The 20383-nt window shown below is 39.4% G+C and overlaps 2 protein-coding genes and 1 long non-coding RNA gene across 3 annotated transcripts; 2 read left to right on the forward strand and 1 right to left on the reverse strand.

Moving 5' to 3' along the window:
- Nucleotides 1-10553: 10553 nt before the first annotated feature.
- On the reverse strand, nucleotides 10554-12444 carry LOC126410482 (uncharacterized). Its single transcript, XR_007574540.1, has 2 exons — nucleotides 12242-12444; nucleotides 10554-11674 (listed from the first exon to the last, which is right to left on the reverse strand). It is a non-coding gene; the product is annotated as an uncharacterized LOC126410482 (long non-coding RNA).
- A 74-nt stretch (nucleotides 12445-12518) lies between these two features.
- LOC126410480 (squamosa promoter-binding-like protein 1) lies at nucleotides 12519-14064 on the forward strand. The gene is made up of 2 exons (XM_050080284.1): nucleotides 12519-12533; nucleotides 13127-14064. Exon 2 carries the CDS (start codon nucleotides 13415-13417, stop codon nucleotides 13865-13867), a length of 453 nt encoding a protein of 150 aa, XP_049936241.1. The 5' UTR covers nucleotides 12519-12533; nucleotides 13127-13414; the 3' UTR covers nucleotides 13868-14064.
- A 2572-nt stretch (nucleotides 14065-16636) lies between these two features.
- Nucleotides 16637-17767, forward strand: LOC116262666 (agamous-like MADS-box protein AGL28). The gene has a single exon (XM_031642147.1). The coding sequence runs from the start codon at nucleotides 16637-16639 to the stop codon at nucleotides 17765-17767; it is 1131 nt and encodes a 376-aa protein (XP_031498007.1).
- Nucleotides 17768-20383: the final 2616 nt, after the last annotated feature.

Below are 20383 nucleotides of genomic sequence, written 5' to 3' on the forward strand. Positions count from 1 at the left end.
CAAACTTAGCTTTCTATTTTGCCGTCCAGTTTCAAGGAGTATGAAAAAAATACAAAATGGCATGAAAGCAATGCAATATGGCGCCAAGTATAGAATGAACATTATCAAATGGAAGCCAAAATCAAGAAAGAAAATCTCAATAGAAGATTTTTATGGTAGAAGAACATGGTGTTGTAAATGAAAAATATTTTGCATTAAATGCAACACCATAATCTTCTACCACAAAAATCTCCTATTGAGATTTTTTTTCTTAGTTTTAGGTGGTCTTGAACCTGCTCGTTCTATACTTGATGCCATATGTTAATAACAATAATGAAAGAAAAGTTGTAGCAACTTGATAATATAAGAAGCAACTTTTGCTATATGACTTCTATATAATGAGATGCTGCACGCTATGAACCCTAAGGCCGACGGTTGTGGCCTTTCGTGGACATTGAACACCGAACCACATTAACTTGCTTCTTCTTCTTATTCATTTTATTTTTTTTTCAATAGACCTGCGGTTCAAACCCAAAGAGGACTGGTCTGGGCTAAAAGGTGCCTATGTAAGCTAATTGAGTCAACCCCTTTGCCTTTTTCTTTTTTTGAATTTATTTGGGTACCCAATATTTGCACCAAATTAGGTCCCTCACACAAAAATTCTCCTCCCCATAAACTTTGCCAGGCTAAATTAAATATGCAGATTAGGTGCAAAAACATGTGATCAAGTTCATGGTGTCAAGAAAGCAAACAAAAAATGGGAATTGGATGAATCAATCCTACAAGATATTTTGTTAGTGCCCGAACATTAAGTTTCATGATCTTTCACTTATGTTGTAGTGCACAGCGAAATTTAATGGCTGCTTTCACGATCTTTCATTTTAGGATGTAGTGCACAGGGACATTGTAGAAGGGGCAATTTTCACACCAATCCGAGTCCTGACTCATTAATGTGACCCCTTTTCCTTTGTCTTTTATCAGTTTTTAGAAAAAAGCAAGTGCTACTTTCCCATGGCTATATACATATATATGTGTGTATGTATGTATATGTGTGTGTATATATATATATTATATATGTATAATCTTTTGCATGGTATCATGCTAGATCCGCTTAAATAAACAAAGGGCTCATGTCCGAGATTTTAGATTATTTTAATGTCAACGATGGCAACGCGACACCCTTCAACTTGAGTATCGTGCTTTATTACTTAAAATGCAAAAGTATAACATTCTTGAAAATGGAAATAGATACCCGTGCTGTTACTAATTATGTTATACCATACGAGGAAAATTGATTATTATTTTCACAAAAATCTCATTTTATATTTAGATGATGAAGCGAGTGCCCTTTGTATACATCCAAACAGCAAAAGTTCATGATGTTTTCCTTTAGTAGTCCTATATCCTCGTCCACTCTTCTCTAGAATCTTAGATAAAGTGCCACAAAAAGTTAATGAAAGAAACAACGGAAAGGGTTAGAGATGATGGGTTTGAAGCAATTAGAGATGATGGGTTTGCCACTTGATAATTAATTACTCGCAGAATTCTATTTGAGTGAAGCAAGTACCCCACAAAGGATTGCTATGATGAACACTGTTCTATTTTTTGAGCACCTAATTAGTTGAAACAATCAAAATGTTGTCACAAAAAATAAAAAAAAATGCACGGAACACTGCGATTTCTTACACTTCAGCTGCCTTTTTCTTAGTTACCATCATCTACAATTAGGCTGCGCATCAGGTCGAGCCAAGTCGAGAGTGAGTTGCATGTGGTGCGATTTCAAAGTACCATTAAATGATCCAAGGAAGAATAAAGAAAATTCTAGTTTCAAGGCAAAGAAAATGTAAATCGAAAGGCATTGGGGCAAATAGAAGGTGATCGTTCCAAATAGATCCCTGCAGAGGAAACACCTGTTTGTGCGAGGGATCTAGCTGTAGTGGGAGTGAACTCTGCCGATTGGCCGCAGATCTTTGGCCCTTGTTATCGCCCACCGAAAAGCACAATCGCGCGAGCAACCAGATGGCCCGTGGACCTCTATCAAGAAGACACGATCATCAGGTCGCTACGATCGCGTCGGTGGAGGGAGAGAGAAAGAGAGAGAGAGAGTTTTCTATGAAAACATTATGAAAAAAGAGGGATGAGAATAAAATTCGGGGCAGAGGAGGTAGAGTTGGAAAGCACAAAACATAAAAGCGAGTAGACTTGGACGCTGCACTTGACAAGTCATATTATATATATATATATATATACGTATGTCGTGAGGAAATTATTCGATTCTTTTAAATGATCAAATGCGAGCTCTGTCTTTGGCAGCGTGAGAAAGGTGAGCACAAACAAGCAAGGGATGTTTAAACCGCCCACATGTCCAAAGCGACCTCCCTTGCTTTTAAAAGCAAGAATTGAGTGATATGCCTATCCTTTCTTTGACTGTGCCTTTTTGCGTGAATGTGTCAAAAAGTGAATCATGTGCACCACATGAAGCTTAGAGGCTCGACGTGCTTTGTTGCAATCATGTTTGTCAGGATGCAGAAAAACTATACACATCCTCTCTTTTCTCTCTATCAGTTGTTTCTCTCTATCAGTTGTGTGTATTTTTCTTTTCTTTGTCCTGTTCCATGTAAATTGGTGACATCTTCTCACACATCATTTTGATATATTTTCCACTTGGTCGTGTGCTTTGGGCTTCAAAATGATGTGTGAGAAGATGTCACCAATTTACATGGAACAGGACAAAGAAAAGAAAAATACACACAACTGATAGAGAGAAACAACTGATAGAGAGAAAAGAGAGGATGTGTATTTTTTTTCTGCATCCTGACAAACATGATTGCAACAAAGCACGTCGAGCCTCTAAGCTTCATGTGGTGCACATGATTCACTTTTGACACATTCACGCAAAAAGGCACAGTCAAAGAAAGCATAGGCATATCACTCAAGTCTTGCTTTTAAAAGCAAGGGAGGTCTCTTTGGACATGTGGGCTGTTTAAACATCCCTTGCTTGTTTGTGCTCACCTTTCTCACGCTGCCAAAGACAGAGCTCGCATTTGATCATTTAAAAGAATCGAATAATTTCCTCACGACATACGTATATATATATATATATAATACGACCTGACTTGTCAAGTGCAGCGTCCAAGTCTACTCGCTTTTATGTTTTGTGCTTTCCAACTGGACCTCCTCTGCCCGGAATTTTATTCTCTTCAAAATGTTTTCACAGAAAACTCTCTCTCTCTCTCTGTCCACCGACGCGATCGGAGCGACCTGATGATCGTGCCTTCTTAATAGAGGTCCACGGCCATCCGGTTGCTCGCGCGATTAGGAAGGGGGATCTGATCTTCGTGCTTTTCGGTGGGCGATAAGAGAGCCCAGAGATCTGTGGCCAATCGGCAAAGCACCACATGCAACTCACTCTCAGACTTGGCTCGACCTGATGGGCACCTTAATTGTAGATGATGATAAATAAGAAAAAGACATCTGAAGTGTAAGAAATCGCAGTTCAGGCACCCTGAGAAAACAATCTAGGCCCTAAATATTTTAACTGATGGGTTATGTGGGAAATATAAAGTTTTCTTAACCCATTCAAACCGTAACCTCACAACTCTATCTCAAGGTTACAGTCAAAGCGCAAAATTGGATTTCATTGTGAAGGAATAAATTAGAGGAACTTTCCTCAGTTGGCATGAAGCACAACCATTTGAAGAAATTTAAGCCTCATTTCCTCTGTTGGCATAGAAAATAATTTCTTTTTTCATTTTTTTGTAAATTTTTTGAGACAACATTTTGATTGTTTCAACTAATTAGGTGCTCAAAAAATAGAAGAGTGCTCATCATAGCAATCCTTTGTGGGGTACTTGCTTCACTCAAATGGAATTCTGCGAGCAATTAATTATCAAGTGGCAAACCCATGGTCTCTAACTGCTTCAAATCCTAAAGGAGAAATTATGCACTCAGTTTGAAACTTATAGGACATCCTATACTGTTCAAGAACTTAAATGGATCAATCATTTAAAAAGTCAGAAAAAAAATACTCCCAGGGAACAGTGTTCTTACGGTGTGCGTCTTGCCTACGGCGATTATGTATAATTTCTTTTCTGTTCATAGGAGTACTTTTTTTTTTTTTATCGTACTTATTAGCTCGGTTTATTACTTTTTACCGTTTTTCCGGAAATGTGGTTCTCTTTTTCCTGGATCGCTTTCCTTGTAGTTTCACTTTTTCACTTTTGTTTTTTCGGTTTTTCGTTGGTTGAAATTTATATCCGGGGGAAACAGGAGGGAATCGAAGGGGTAGTAATTGTCATCTCGTCGATCGGAGGCTTCCCAGCACATCTTGTTTGGCCTCCTACTGTCACCTGAAAGTTCTTGCTAAAGTAATTGACTACTAAGATGGACCGCTTTCGCTTCCCAGCTTGTTCCTTGCAATTCTTGATGGAAATGAGAGGGATATCCAGCTAAACAAACTGTTCGATTGGTCGCGTTCGATCTTCTGTGAGGTCTGCACTCGTCTTTTGTTGATTTTTTCGGAATTTTATATGGATTTGGGGTTTGGATGAGGTAGGGTTTGCTGTTTCACTGTGGGCAGGGGTTAGGGAAAATTTTTGGGGAATTTTTTTGGCGGGTGTGTTCTGGCGGCGAGTTCCGGATGGAGGCCGAGATCGGTGGTGGGAGTCGCAGGTTGTGCATGGGAGGCGTGCCGGGGTGTTTGCATCCCCAAAATTTCTTTGGTTGGTTTTGGAGTGCTTCAGAAAAATCAGATTTTATTTTGAAATATGAAAGAAATGAATTCGTCGGTCGATACGAGGATCGACCGTTCCCGACGCCTTTACGGGAGATAATCAACACAAAGGCTATGTTTATCATTGATGCATTTCGTTTTAACTTAAACATCTTTTTATTTATATAAGGTGTAGAAAAATATTGAAAGTTTGATGGTTCAAACTTTTGAAAAAATTCTTGAAGAATCACTTGACAATGTGAGACATTTTGGAAAAAACTAGAATTGAAAATTTTTTATAAATATCATTTGGAAATCACTTTAGTGTTCTCTTAAAACTTTAAGTAAGTTTGACGTTTTGCTCTAATTCGGTTACCACCTAATTAGAGTTTCATCTCATCTTGTTTAAGTTTTTTTGAAAAAGTGCTTGTGATCATAAGTAAAAATTAAGTGGGTGAAAATGCATGAATGCATTGATCCTATATGATTAGAAAGAAAAAACATTTATTACTACCATAACATTCATCTAAAATTTTAATTTTGATAAATATTATATATAAGAAGAAAAAAATTTTGAAAATAGATTGAGGTTGTAGACCGTCAAGCATGAATCCAATATTGGTATTGATGAAGTCGACAAATAAAAAATTAAAATCTTAAATGATAATAGTAAGATATTGAAAGAAAAGAAAGGATGGACTACATCCCAAAAGAGACATAGAGAAGGAGATCTTGAAAATCATAAAATCAAATATTTTAAAAGAAAGAGATACGTATTCGTATACATATGTGAAATCCTACGAAAATGATATTTAGTTAAAATAGAGAAGAGAATATCATTTTAGAAAGAGAAGGAGAAATTTTAAAATGAAACACACACACACACACACACACATATATATATATATATATATATATATATATATATATATATATTAAAAAAACATATGTTCAATCATAAAGAGAGAAATATAAAGAAAGGTATTCATGTATACATATACATATATAACACATATATACGTACATGTTTTCATGAGAATAAAAATCAAGAAATAAAAACAACTGACTTCAAGTTTGATGTGGGCCGGAAGGGAGTTTGGACTCATGTAAGAGTAGAAGCTAAGTCTCTAAGACCACATTAGAAGGTTTCTTTTGAAAATGTTTTGGAATATATGATTTATATAAACATAAAATATTGTTATTCCATTGGTTGTAAGGGAATATGTTTCTTCCACCGTTGGATATGGATGAAGCTCAAACCACACAATAAGGTGCCGATTAGAGTTCCTAATCGGATGATTAAAAAGAAAACTATCAAGCAAAATGATATGCAAATGCATATTAAAATGTACATATTTCGGGAGTGTTTTTTTCGGGTTGGACAAGTCTCGACTTCAAAAATTAATATAAATGTAAAAATTCTCAAACCATACTCTCATGATCGCCATACATTCACATATAGATAGGAAAAATCAAATAACTTGAAACAAAATAATATTCAAGGAAAGAGAGAGAGAACATGATTCAACTATGAAAAGAAATATTATCTCATCTTCTTATGTTCCCGGTGCATAGCCTCTTGACTCTAAAATAGAGATTGAGAAATATCTTCTTTAGCCATGGGAAAATGAAGAAGAGAGAAAGAAGGAAAGCAGGGCAAGACAATATTCAAGAAATGAGATAACATGATTGAAGCATAGAAATAAAAGTTCATCTCATCTTCTCATGCTCCCGGTGCACTTGAGTATGGTCTCTTGTCTCTAAAATATAGATTAATGGTTATTTCCGTTGGCCATGGGAAAATGAGAAAGAGAGAAAATGAGAGAAGCAAAACAAGACTATATTTAAGAAATGAGATAACATGATTGAAGCATAAAATGAAATATCACTTCATCTTTTCATGCTCCCGGTACACTTAAGAATAATCTATTGACTCTAAAATAGAGATTTTAGGACTATCTTATATGACCATGAGGACATGAAGAATGTAAGAAATGAGAAAAAGAAATGAAGAGGAATGTTGATTACATATCTCTAATGAGAATGATTTTAGAGAAAAATGATCATCTTTTGCTTGAAATGATCTTAAACACAACTTGAATGAAACTCCAAGATATAGATCTTTGTGCTCCCTTGAAGAGTTGTAGCTTCTCCAAGTTGGAGAAGAAAAAAGATAAATGAAAAGGGAAGAAGAGAAAAATGGAAAGAGAAGCAAATCTAAGCATTAGGTTAGCCCATGCTCAAGAGGAATGCTTGTGGGGGTATTTATATAGGATTTTGGAGCCAAAACTCAAAATTTGAATTTCACCTCATTTTCATCCAAATTTCAGAGAATTTTGAATTATTTTCAAAAAATTTTTTGAAAAATAGGTTTTGACTAAGTGGAATTGGCAACTAGGCCTGCAAATACTCAATTGAAGTATGGGCAGGGCTATGCCCACCCAAAATTTTCGAAAACCGACCCCCAAGGGTCTCTTTTTTGCAAAGAAAAGGGGGGGGGGCCTCGATCGTCGCAGGCCCCTGCCCAGGCGCTGTTGCGTGCCAGGCGCAACAGCGACCTGACGCCTCAGTGCGCAGGGGCGATCACGTCACTGCAATCGTCACGTGATTGTGTGACACACGGTCGTGCGACGCAAGGATGCGCGACTGCCGTCGCACGATACTTTTCTTTTTTTTAACTTTAAATAAAATGAAATTAAAATGAATAAGATAAAATACCATAAAACTTTTTTTATTTAAAATATATAAAAAACTAATTTTTTTTTATAACACGCGCACGACGCTTATAGCACCAAACTTTGTGGCCACCAATCACCACCACCAATTTCCTCTGCTTTCCCTTCCTCCTCCTCCTTATGCTTCGACCAATTATTCCTCTGCCCCTCTGCCATCCAGCTCCTTCCTTGGTGGCCACAACGCCACCTCCATGACCATCCCGTTCACTTATAACAACAACGCTTTCATGGTGTCCTCCTCGAACTCTCACGAAACCGTGGCAACCTCCGGCGATTATGTCCTTAGTAACCAAACCGCGGTTGGCCAGTCTACCCGCTTTAAGGATTTCAATTTTTCTTACTCTTTAGCCAGACCGGAACATCTAGTGTCCATGGTCTGCATGTGAGATGCCAGGTAGAGTCAAGTGCACCTTAGACCATTTTTTATTGTTCATAACTGTTGCTTGATTTGTCACATTCTTTCAATAAAATTTGGCATTTGATTTTCTGAACTGATAGTTGCCTGTGGTTGATCAATTGTTTAGAGATTATATTGAAATTTTCGATGTATATTCTATGGCTCTTTCTGCCAGCGATTTTTCTTGGCCAGAGGGAAAAAAAAATAAAACAGAAGTCAAGTTGCAAAAAAAGGAATACGTGTTACTGCATCTGCGATCTAGTGCAAGAATCGTGAGTTGATCATCAGTTCCATGCACACATTAGTTAATCTACTGAACATTATGATTTGCACTTTGCATGCACCCACTAAAGATCACACGAGTTCTTCATCATGTGCAATCGCTTTTCCTTTTGATAATCATTTACATCTGATAACAAAGATATGGGCAGCAAGAGATTTATTGTAATTAATTAGTGAGTACCACTTGACAGAACTTTATGCTTCGCGTAATTTTCCTTTTCTCTGTTGCTGCTTCCCTTCCTATAGTGAAATGGGTAGCTTTTACACGAAAAAGGAAAGAGTTACAGCTGTACCACTTGACAGAACTTTATGCTTCGCGTAATTTTCCTTTTCTCTGTTGCTGCTTCCCTTCCTATAGTGAAATGGGTAGCTTTTACACGAAAAAGGAAAGAGTTACAGCTGTAACTTTCTTCAAGCGTTAAGAGTAATAAGGACCTGCTCTATACCACCTTTGACGTGAAAGTATGAAGTGATGAACTAATGGCTCCAAGGGTGTTTGGCTAACTGGCACGAGATATGTAGAGACTCGTGCACCCAAGCAGGCGGGAGAGAAGACGATGATGGTTGTTTATATACTATTAACCTGCCTCACAAACTTTACTTATTGTTATGTTAATAATTTTATATATTTGGTTGTTTATATATATATGTGGCCCTCAAAACATAAGGCTATTGAACTAGAGGCCCCACCAGCTAAAATTTCTGACTCCATTAATGCTATCTGGCTGTTTTTTGGATGTAAGTGATTAAACAATGAACCGAGTTAAATTTCTTCTCCTTCTTGTTAATTTTATTTTTTTATTCAAAAATGGAAGATATCACTGCCTTCTTCACTAAAGTGGAGACTCGATCTAGATGAACAAAGATCTTCTTAGCTTTCTATTTTGCCGTCCAATTTGAGGGAGTATGAAAAAAAAAAATACAATATGGCGTGAAAGCAATGCAATATGGCGTCAAGCATAGAATGAGCATTATCAAATGCAAGCCAAAATCAAGAAGGAAATCTGAATAGAAGATTTTTATGGTAAAAGAACATGGTGTTGTAAATGAAAAATATTTTGCATTTACAACACCATAATCTTTTACCGCAAAAATCTCCTATTGAGATTTTTTTTCTTAATTTTAGCTGGTCTTGAACCTGCTCGTTCCATACTTGATGCCATATGTTAATAATAATAATGAAAGAACAATTCTAGCAACTTGTTAATATAAGAAGCAACTTTTGATATATGACTTCTATATAATGAGATGCTGCACGCTATCAACCCTAAGGCCGACGGTTGTGGCCTTCCATGGACATTGAAGGCCGAACCACATTAACTTGCTTCTTCTTCTTATTCATTTTATTTTTTTTAATAGACCTGTGGTTCAAACCCAACGAAAACTGGTCTGGCTAAAAGCTGCCTATCTAAACTAATTGAGTCAGCTCCTTTGCTTTTCTCTTTCTTGGATATTATTTGGGTATCCAATATTTGAACCAAATTAGGTCCCTCACACAAAAATTCTCCTCCCCATAAACCTTGCCAGGCTAAATTAAATATGCAGATTAGGTGCAAAAACATGTGATCAAGTTCATGGTGTCAAGAATGCAAACAAAAAATGGGAATTGGATGAATGAATCCTACAAAGATATTTTGTTAGTGCCAAAACATCAAGTTTCATGATCTTTCACTTATGTTGTTGTGCACAGCGACATTTTATGGCTGCTTTCACGATCTTTCATTTTAGGTTGTCCTGCATAGTGACATTGTAAAAGGAGCAATTTCACACTAATCCGGGTCCTGATTCATTAATTTGATCATTTTTCCTTTGTCTTTGTCAGTTTTTAGAAAAAAGCAAGTGCTACTTTCCTATGGCTATATATATATATATATATATATATATATATGTGTGTGTGTGTGCGTGCGTGTGTGTATGTATGTATATGTGTGTTTGTATATATAATGCATATATGGGTATAATCTTTTGCATGGTATTTCGACAGGGGCTCATGACATATCATTTTTTCTAATGAGCATGTGGTTGACAGTACGCCACCTAAAAAAACAAAAGGCTCACGTCCGAGATTTTGGCTAATTAAAACACAAAAGTAAAACATTCATGAAAATGGAAATAGACATGCCGTGACTAATTATGTTATGCCATATGAGGTGCCATGTTAGATAAAGTGCCACAGAAAGTTAACAAAAGAAACAACGGAAATCATAACTTAATATTAAGTATTCTTCGTTTACAAGTCAATGCCATCACAATTACACTCAATTCAGGCCAGTAAGAATGAAGATAAAAACGCAATAGAAAGCATTTCAGATCTGATACAACAACTCGGACTAAATCAGTAGCATTCTCAGATTACTGTCACCATTCTAAAAATATCCATTAACCATAAATACAATACCAGCAAACTGTAAGCATGTCAATAGTTACTAGAGCCACTACTATAAAGCAGTTAAATCAGTGTAACTTTTAGCAATTCTACCATGAAAACCAAACGAGAGAATGTTCATTTTGAGAGGAATACGTCAACAAAACCTGTTTCATTGAGCACCAATGCAATGTAACAGGATATAATATAAGGTGCTCCTTCCTACAAATCGAAATCGATTCTAGGGAAACAAAAAGGAACTGGCCAAGCCCGAACCTGCAACACTGCTGACACAACCTCTGCACAGTCCCGCCAACGCGCACCATGCTCGCTTTAGCGTGTACCTCACAGACCTTATGGCGACGATGGTAGTCCTTGGCGCTGCTGAGATCGACCCTGCAACCCTTGCCCTGACATGCCGACCGTCCCGCCGACGAAGACGTTCCCGTTCCCCCTCCCTGCACCTTCGATCTCTTGCAGTTGCTGCCATCCACCCCGTTCGCCTTGCTCCCCCAGTTTCAAGGCCAGAAATCCACCTCCCCCCGCCTCCTGCCCCTCCTCCTGAAACCTTCGCCGCTTCTCCACCTTGCCCTTTCCCTCATCCGAACCTTCCGAGGATCCCTCACCGACCGACACTGGCAAAAACTGCCGACCGGCCGGAACCTCGCTCAAGGGTCTAGCCACGAACAGATCCCCGTCCCATCGCCAATCGCCCACCTCCCACTCCCGGCTCTGCACCAAGCTCTTTCCCTACACAAGAAACCCCGGCACGCCTCCCGCGCAGAACCTGCCACTCCCGCCACCGATCTCCGCCTCCCGCGCAGAACCTGCCACTCCCGCCACCGATCTCCGCCTCCATCCGGGAATCCGCCGCCAGAACTCCCGCCAAAAAAATTCCCTGGAAAATTTCCCTTACCCCTGTCCACAGTGAAACAGCAAACCCTACCTTCTCCAAACCCGAAATCCATACAAACTCCCGAAAAAATCAACAAAAAAACCCAGCGCAAACCTCAGAGCAGATCGAATAGGACCAATCGAACGGTGTAGCTGGATATTCCTCTCGCCTCCATCAAGAATTGCAGGAAACAAGAGGTGCTGGGAAGCCTCCGATCGACGAGATAGCAACTCCTACCCCCTTCGATTCCCTCCTCTTTCCCCCGGATATGAATTCCAACCAACGAAAAACCGAAAAAACAGAAGTGAAACTAGAGGGAAAGCGATCCAGGAAAAAGAGAACCACATTTTAGGAAACACGGTAAAAAATAATAAACCGAGTTAACAAGTACGATAAAATAAAAATAAAAAAAAAAAGTACTCGTAGGGAACACAAAAAAAATTATACATATTCGCCATAGGCAAGACGCGCATGGTAAGAACACTGTCCTCTAGGAGTACTTTTTTTTTCTGACCTTTTAAATTATTGATCCACTTAAGTTCTTGAAGAGTATAAGATGTCCCATAAGTTTCAAACTAAGTACATAATTTCTCACAGTTGGAGATCATGGGTTTGCCACTCGATAGTTAATTACTCGCAGAATTTCATTTGGGTGAAGCAAGTATCCTACAAAGGATTGCAAAAAAAAAAACCAACAACAAAAAAGTCTCGTCTCGCAACAGCGAACACCAAAATGATCACCAATGGCCGAGCAACAAGTCCTTCCTTCCCAACCACAACGAAAACAAGCGGCGAAACAAACCCGCTCAACCAAATGACGAAACGATGCTCAAAACATGCAGGAAACGAGGAAAAGAAAAAAAAAAACAGGCATTACCTCCACAAGGGCCTTCAATGAGGACCAAAACCCGTAATCACAACAGAGACAAGAGCAAGCAGAAAAGAGTCTAAAAGAGGGAGGGACAGAGGGACAAGGAACACGAGAGAGGAGAAGGGAGAAGGTGACGGTCCTGGTGCAAATTTAGAAACGTGCTACGCAAGGCACCCGGTTGGTTGAATTCCATTTTAGAAAATGTTTTCGCGACGCCATCATCAACCACCCGGGTGCCTTGCGTAGCACGTTTCTAAATTTGCACCTTCTCCCTTCTCCATTGAAGGCGCTTGTGGAGGTAATGTCTGTTTTTTTTCTTTTTCTTGTTTCGTCATTTAGTTGAGTGGGTTTGTTTTGCCGCTTGTTTTCGTTGTGGTTGGGAAGGAAGCTCCGCCGTTGGTGATTTTGGTGTTCGCTGCGAGACGAGACCTTTTTGTTGCTGGTCTTTTTTTGCAATCCTTTGTTCCTTTGCTTCACTCAAATGTAATTCTGCTAGTAATTAACTATCAAGTGGCAAAGCCATGATCTCTAACTTCGAGAAATTTTGTACTTAGTTTGAAACTTATGGGTCATCCCCTATGTTCAAGAACTTAAGTGGATCAATAATTTAAAAAGTCCGAAAAAAAAAAGTACTCCTAGGAAACAGTGTTCTTACTGTGCGCGTCTTGCCTACGGCGAATATGAATAATTTTTTTTCTGTTTCCCTACGAGTACTTTTTTTTCTGAATTTTTTTTATTTTATTTTATCGTACTTGTTAACTCGGTTTATTATTTTTACCGCTTTTCCTAAAATGTGGTTCTCTTTTTCCTGGATCGCTTTTCCTGTAGTTTCACTTTTTCACTTTTGTTTTTTCGGTTTTTCGTTGGCTGGAATTTATATCCGGGGGAAAGAGGAGGGAATCGAAGGGGGCAGTACTTGCTATCTCGTCGATCGGAGGCTTCCCAGCTCGTCTTGTTTCCTGCAATTCTTGTGGAGGTGAGAGGAATATCCAGCTAAACCGTTCGATTGGTCCTATTCGATCTTCTCCGAGGTTTACGCTGGTTTATTGTTGATTCTTTCGGGACTTTGTATGGATTTGGGGTTTGGAGGAGGTAGGTTTTGCTGTTTCACTGTGGACAGGGGTTAGGGAAATTTTCCGGGGAATTTTTTTGGCGGGTGTTCTGGCGGCGGGTTCCCGGATGGAGGCGGAGATCGGTGGCGGGAGCGGCAGGTTCTGCGCGGGTGGCGTGCCGGGGTTTCTTGTGAAGGGAAAGGGTTTGGTGCAGAGCCGGGAGTGGGAGGTGGGCGATTGGCGGTGGGACGGGGATCTGTTCGTCGCTAGACCCTTGAGCGGGGTTCCGGCCGGTCGGCAGTTTTTGCCAGTGTCGGGCGGCGAGGGATCCTCGGAAGGTTCGGATGAGGGCAAGGGCGAGGTGGAGAAGCGGCGAAGGTTTCAGGAGGTGGAGGGAGGTGGATTTCTGGCCTTGAAACTGGGGGAGCAACGCGAACGGGGTGGATGGCAGGAACTGCAAGAGATCGGAGGTGCAGGGAGGGGGAACGGGAACGTCTTCGTCGGCGGGACGGTCGGCATGTCAGGGCAAAGGTTGCAGGGTCGATCTCAGCAGCGCCAAGGACTACCATCGTCGCCATAAGGTCTGTGAGGTACACGTTAAAGCGAGCATGGTGCGCGTTGGCGGGATTGTGCAGAGGTTTTGTCAGCAGTGTAGCAGGTTCGGGCTTGGCCAGTTCCTTTTTGTTTCCCTTAATCGATTTCGATTTGTAGGAAGGAGCACCTTATATCCTGTTACATTGCAATTACCAAACAGAATCCGTCTCAACTTCTGATCTATGGTGTTAGTGCATCAACATAGTTACGATCTGCTTTATCTGAAAAACGAATTGTCATATTAAGTATCTCTACCAAACAAATTGTCTCATTCCTCATCAATGAGCTTGGCAAACAGAGGCTTTTAGGCCTTAGAAACTGAAGACCATAACCCTAGTGACAAAATGAAGATAGAAGGTCGGTTGAAAAATGAGACATGACAATGCAACTATTTTGATTTGATTGTTCATTCAATTAAAACCACCTAAGTTAGACTATGAAGTATGAACTAATTGAAAAAAAATTATCACATGATTACCAAACAGTGGATAGATGATGGTATGAAAGACCAGATACCTTTTAGTATCTTAACCATGTATAAGCATTAATAGCTTGTACAATGGGACTTGAATTATTGTGAAAATAGACCCTTTTACAATGTGTGAAGGATGAAGACATGTTTCCTCACAAGGAACAGCACCTGATTATTATTTATGGGCACTAGCACAATAGCTTTGATTATTATTTTTGGGCACCAGCACAATAGCTTGTAGCAATTCCCTTTTTTTGTTTGCTTAATTTCTCCACACCATGAACTCGATCACGTGTTTTCTCTTCTAGTTTGCATATTTAATTTAGCCTAGCAAAGTTTATGGGGAGGAGAAATTTTGTGCTTGCACATAAAATGGTCTCCGATCGGTTCAAATATTGAATACCAAATTGAATCCAGAAAAAATGAAATTAACTGACTCAAGCCTATCGCCGACTCATGTAGCGTAGTTGGTTGGGCTGTAAGCAGGCGAGAGCCTAGTCATCAGTTCAGTTCTTGTGGTGCTACTTCCCTAGACTACAAATACTGCCAATGTGACATTCTAGTTGAAAGGTACACCATGAGCCAGACAAAAGAGTGTCGGGGTCTAGAAGCAAAGCAATGCCTGATTTGATCATTAATATCATTTAAATAAACAAAAGCCCAATATCTAAAGGTTTTAAATCAGTACCAGAGTAAAAAAAAATTTGCAAAATAGTACAATTTGACATAAGTTTTGACCCTTTAAAAGATGTTAGACTCTTTAAATACATAATAAAATGACAGAGAGGCACCTGCCCAGCCCTGGCTCCGCAAAAGAGTTCACATCAAATATTTATGCCTTTTTTTTTCCTTTTAATTTTAACTGATGGAGAAATTTTTATTGGTTGATTTGAAAATCAATGTTTGGAAAGTTTTTAAAGGGCAAATAACGACAAGTACTTGCACTAAAAACCTCTTATCAATCAACCACGCCTAGTTAGTTAATAGGATCGTCCCCAAGCGTGGATGTCTTAAAAGTGCACCCTTCTGGTCAAACAAATTAAGTTTACGATTCCCTGTGTCTCTTTCCGGCAAGTTAATATATAGTAACAAGGCAAGTCAATCCTTCAATCACAGGGATTTCCACATGAAGATTGAATCTTCTCACTTTCTCTCTCTCTCTCTCTCTCTCTCTCTCTCTCTCTCTCATGGGAATAACCATGGAAGCACTATGTACACAATATATATATATAAAACAGGTGGTTCCAATTCCTTACAGGATTTAACTTAATTCGATGTTATCATTGATCAAATAATAGCTCAAATAATAACTTAATGATCAGGTGAAGGTTTTGTGAGATTGCAATTTATCATTCTCGGATGTTAAAAAAATAAAAGCTCAATATCTACAGGCTTTAAATCAGTACCGGAGCTAAAAAAATTTTGCGGAAAGTGATCATACAACTCGACCTAAGTTTAGACCCTTTAGAAAATGTTACTCTTTAAATATATAATAAAATGACAGAGAGGCACCTTCCTCCGCCAAAGAGCTCACGTGCATGTATTTATGTTTTTTTTCCTTTAAATTTTAACTCTGGGAGAAATGTAAGAGGTTGATTTGAAAATCAATGTTTGGAAAGTTTTTAAAGGGCACATAACGATAACTACTTGCATTAAAAACCTCTTATAAATCAACCACGCGTAGTTAGTTAATCGGATCGCCCCCAAGCGTGGATGTCTTAAAAGTGCAATCCTCTTACAAATTAAATTTACGTTCGCTCTCTCTCTTTCTTGCAGATTAAGGCAAGTTAATATATAGAAACAAGGCAAGTGAATCCTTCAATCACAGGGATTTCCAGTGCATGAAGATTGAATCTCTCTCTCTCTCTCTTAATTCGATTTTATCATTGATCAAAGCCCGGCTCAAATTCAAGCCCTATATTTTGAAACCGAATTTAGATCCAACTAGCATAAACGTCAACATAGAAATGTAATTAATGATCAGGTGAAGGTTTTGTTAGATCGCAATTGATTATCATAATCGGATGTATGGATTTCATTGTATACTGAATTTGGATCTCCATAGTTATGATCAGATATGGATTCCTTTATTATGTTGGACCAAATGACTTTAAAATCTGGGAGGTAGTGAGATACATCGAAGATGAATTTAATATATTAATATTAGAAAGTGATGAGACACACATATACAAAGTTGCACGTATAATTTTCTTCTCTCTCTCTCTTCCTGCAATGAGCGAGGATTAAATCGTTCAACTCTCTCTTTCTCTCGTTTGCTCGCTCATGGGGAAGAACAATGGAAGCAACAATGGTGGTGGGTGCAACCCCAAATCAAGAATGGGGAGGCAGAAGATAGAGATAAAGAAGATAACCAATGAGGAGGCTCGTCAGGTCTGCTTTTCGAAACGGCGAAACGGGCTCATGAAGAAGGCCGGAGAGCTCTGCATCCTCTGTGGGGTAGAGATCGCCATCATCGTCTTCTCCCCCGCCGGCAAGGCCTTCTCCTTCGGTGACCCCTCCGTTGACGCCATCATCAACCGCTTTCTCGACCCTTCCTCTCACGTCCCCGCCCCTTCCGATGCTCACCGTGCGTCCACCATTGAGGAGCTCAACCGCCAGAACGACGAACTCATCCAGCAGATCGAAGCGGAGAAGAAGCACCATGTCCTGCTGCAGAAGCTGCACCGCAGCGAGGGGAGCAGCCGCATGGGCAGCCATTTCTGGGACGCCGACGTGGAAAACTCCTCACTCGATCAGCTCGAAGAGTTGAAGGCCGCCTTGGAGGAGATGAGGTCAGCACTAGCCAAGCGTGCCAACGAGCTCACTACGGGAATGCCGGTGATGCATCTACCAGCTACCACCGGTCACCATCACCAATTTCCTCCGACGTCGCTCCCTCCTCCTCCATATTCTTCTGCCAGTTCCTCCGCTGCTCCTCTGCCATCCAGCACCTTCCTCGTTGGCCACAACAACAACTCCATGACCATCCCCTTCACTGATAACAGCAACTCGTTCATGGTGTCCTCGTCGAACTCTCACAACGTGGAGAACCTCTCGCTCGAGCAGTTTGAGGAGTTCATGAACTCCCTGAAGGAGATGAGGTCGGCTTTCGCCAAGCGCACTAACGAGCTCAGGACGGGAATGGCGGTGATGCATCCACCCAACACCGCCGGCCACCACCACCACCAATTTACTTCGTTGTTGCTCCCTCCTCCTCCCTATGTTTCGGCCGCTGCTCCTTTGCCTTCCAGCTCCTTCCTCGGCGGCTACACCTCCAATTCCATGAGCAAGCCGTTCACTAACAACAACAATTCTTTCATGGCGTGCACCTCGAACTCTCACGGAACTACTGCAAACTCCGGCGACTATTTCCCGGGCAACCAGACTGCCGGCCGGCCAGTTTACCAGCTTTGAGGAGTTCTTTTACTTTTTAAGACATAGCGGAACATCTAGTGTCTTTGGTCTGGAATCTGGCCTAGTTAGTTGCAAACCAGATTCTATTGTACCCGAGACTATTCTTTATTGTTCATAACTATTGTTTGATTTGCTGCATTCTTTCAATAGAAATTTGGTATTTGATCTTTCAAAGTGATGTTAGTTTTGGTCTGGTTGATCACTTCGAGACCATTTAAACACGGGGATTTCTTGTAATTAATTAGTGAATCCCACTAAACAGAGGTTTTCAGTGATTGGAGAATAACATAATAAAAATAAGTAAAACGTCATCAGAAGTTTTAGTGACGTTTCTGTAATTATTGACTTATACGGTGGTAGTTGTCACTTGTGAACCTAATACCAGTCAATATTCTCACCGGGCTTATTTTTTATGAACTTTGCAAAGGCAAGAAGTTATAATGAGGATGATCTACCACCCGTTAATAATGCTTCCCATTTACTAATATTTTGACGAAATCACTAGTAAAGATGAATTTTTACTAACATGTGTTTTAAAAAAAAGATAGACATAACTGATCAGCTAAGAGTGATTAACGACCTTCTCTACACCACCTTTGACTAGCTACCAAGCGACTCAACAAATCTTAGTCAGTGGATCCGGCCGCGCTTAACTCAGTTTAGAGTTTAAAACAAGTCTAAATGATCTGATTATAATGGCTAACATTGATCAATTTGTATATTGTTCTTTGAGAATGGGAATGAAATTTCATTCCTTTAATAGATGCAGGGCATTCCTATGCATTTAACCTACACTTCTAAAAAAAACTGCTACTTGTAGCATTAACTATTAGGTGAGCAAGAGAAGTATTTCATCTGAATTCTCCTATTTTCCAAGCTCTGAAGTTCCAAACCTCTGTCATTTGAACCAAGGACCTGCTGTATAGCAGCCACTAGCCCCAATTGGCCGCGCTTCGCCCCTCGAAGCCCCCATCCAATAAAAAGCCAATGAAACAAAAAAAGTGATTCACTACTTTACCAGTTAAACCCAAATCTGCCAACCTAACGATAATTGACTTTTGCACATAAAGAAGAATTCCACATAAAGTCAAGTGGAATCCTTCACCTGCTCCCAATTCCAGCGCCTTATTTCCTGTCATCCACAAATTGTTGAGTTAATTATCCAAAACCCTCATCAATTTTTCATTTATGCTTAACAATCATCCAAATACATGAGCTGAGGGTGCGTTTGATAGCCTCAGATCCGCAGATTTAAGGTCTAACCCTCATTCTCATCCGATTCAAATCCGAGGTTTTGGCGGTACAGTAAGAATCTCAAAACATTTTTTTCATGTAATGGTAAAATCCAGTGTTTGTCTACACTATAGGTCCGACATAAAAAATATTTTAGATCAGCATCAATCTCAGATCTAAGGTTATGATTTAGGTAGATTGGTTTGTGAGTAATTGGATCAACTTAATTAATTGGTAGTCGACAAAGCATCACTTGTAAACTTAATTCTTTGAAAGTTAAAACACAAATTTTATTAATTTGCTCAAAACAAATAACTTCACATGATATACTTTGTAAATTGTCAATTTGGATGATCGAATAACTCATAATTAGCACCTTTAACCGTCATATTTTGCAAAGTAGGGAGGTACTGTTCGAGTCTATGGGAGAGAGGGGAAGAGAGATTGAGAGAAGATGTCAATGGATCTGATATCAGACCGAACCACATTAAATTAGTTGGATATGAAAATGCTTTCAAGCATTGAAAAATAGAACTCGGGTTGGATTTAGTTGCACGCACATGTCAGACCCGATAATTCACATCACCTATGGCGAATTAACTGTGGATACCCATATACAATTTATGTATGGTAAATTGATTCCGACTTTGCCAAATGCATGACTGGATCTGAATGCATTGAACCTGTCATGAAAGTCGGATTTGGATTAGATTCGATCCTAATCCTAGTAAACAGATCCAGATCTAGTCTAGTTTTTTCTTAATCCCGTCTGTTGACATCACTAGAGAGAGATTATGAGAATTTCTCACTCCTCTGGTAACAAGGGCCATTGAATTTTTCCTCTTCTTTTTTTTAATACTAGGTGGGTAGATCTAATGTTCCATAATGTTCAGCCATATTTGTGAATTCTTAAAATGCACATTTTTCTTGAATTTAAGAGAGAGAATGGCAGATCAGATCTCTCTCTCTCTCTCTCTATATATATATATATATATATATATAGAGAGAGAGAGAGAGAGAGAGAGAGAGAGATACAAATTAAATAATTAGGTTCTTTAACCTAATTATTTAATTTGCATGTCAATAACTATATAATATTAAAAATATATATACATATATATTTATTGAAGAAGTTACCATGTCAATGACGGACGATATTCCATGACTTCCTCTCTCTCTCCCCGACGTCTCCTTCTTCCTCATATTATTAAATTCCTCTCCATAGGCAGTTTACCTTCGCAGTGCTGAGCAATTTCAGCCGAGAACAATGGACAGTTTAAAAGTATCAGATGTTTGTCTTTTTATTATAATATACAAGGTACGATATCTTCCTTTTTTAATCGAATCTTTATATGGAAGTTTATTTAATGACCAACTATTTAT

Source organism: Nymphaea colorata, chromosome 10 (genome assembly GCF_008831285.2).
Source record: "Nymphaea colorata isolate Beijing-Zhang1983 chromosome 10, ASM883128v2, whole genome shotgun sequence".
Taxonomy (NCBI): domain Eukaryota; kingdom Viridiplantae; phylum Streptophyta; class Magnoliopsida; order Nymphaeales; family Nymphaeaceae; genus Nymphaea; species Nymphaea colorata.

Bases quoted from the DNA above. Each gene is read 5' to 3' on its own strand.
- LOC126410480 (XM_050080284.1), top strand. From the start codon at position 13,415: ATGGAGGCGGAGATCGGTGGCGGGAGCGGCAGGTTCTGCGCGGGTGGC.
- LOC116262666 (XM_031642147.1), top strand. From the start codon at position 16,637: ATGGGGAAGAACAATGGAAGCAACAATGGTGGTGGGTGCAACCCCAAA.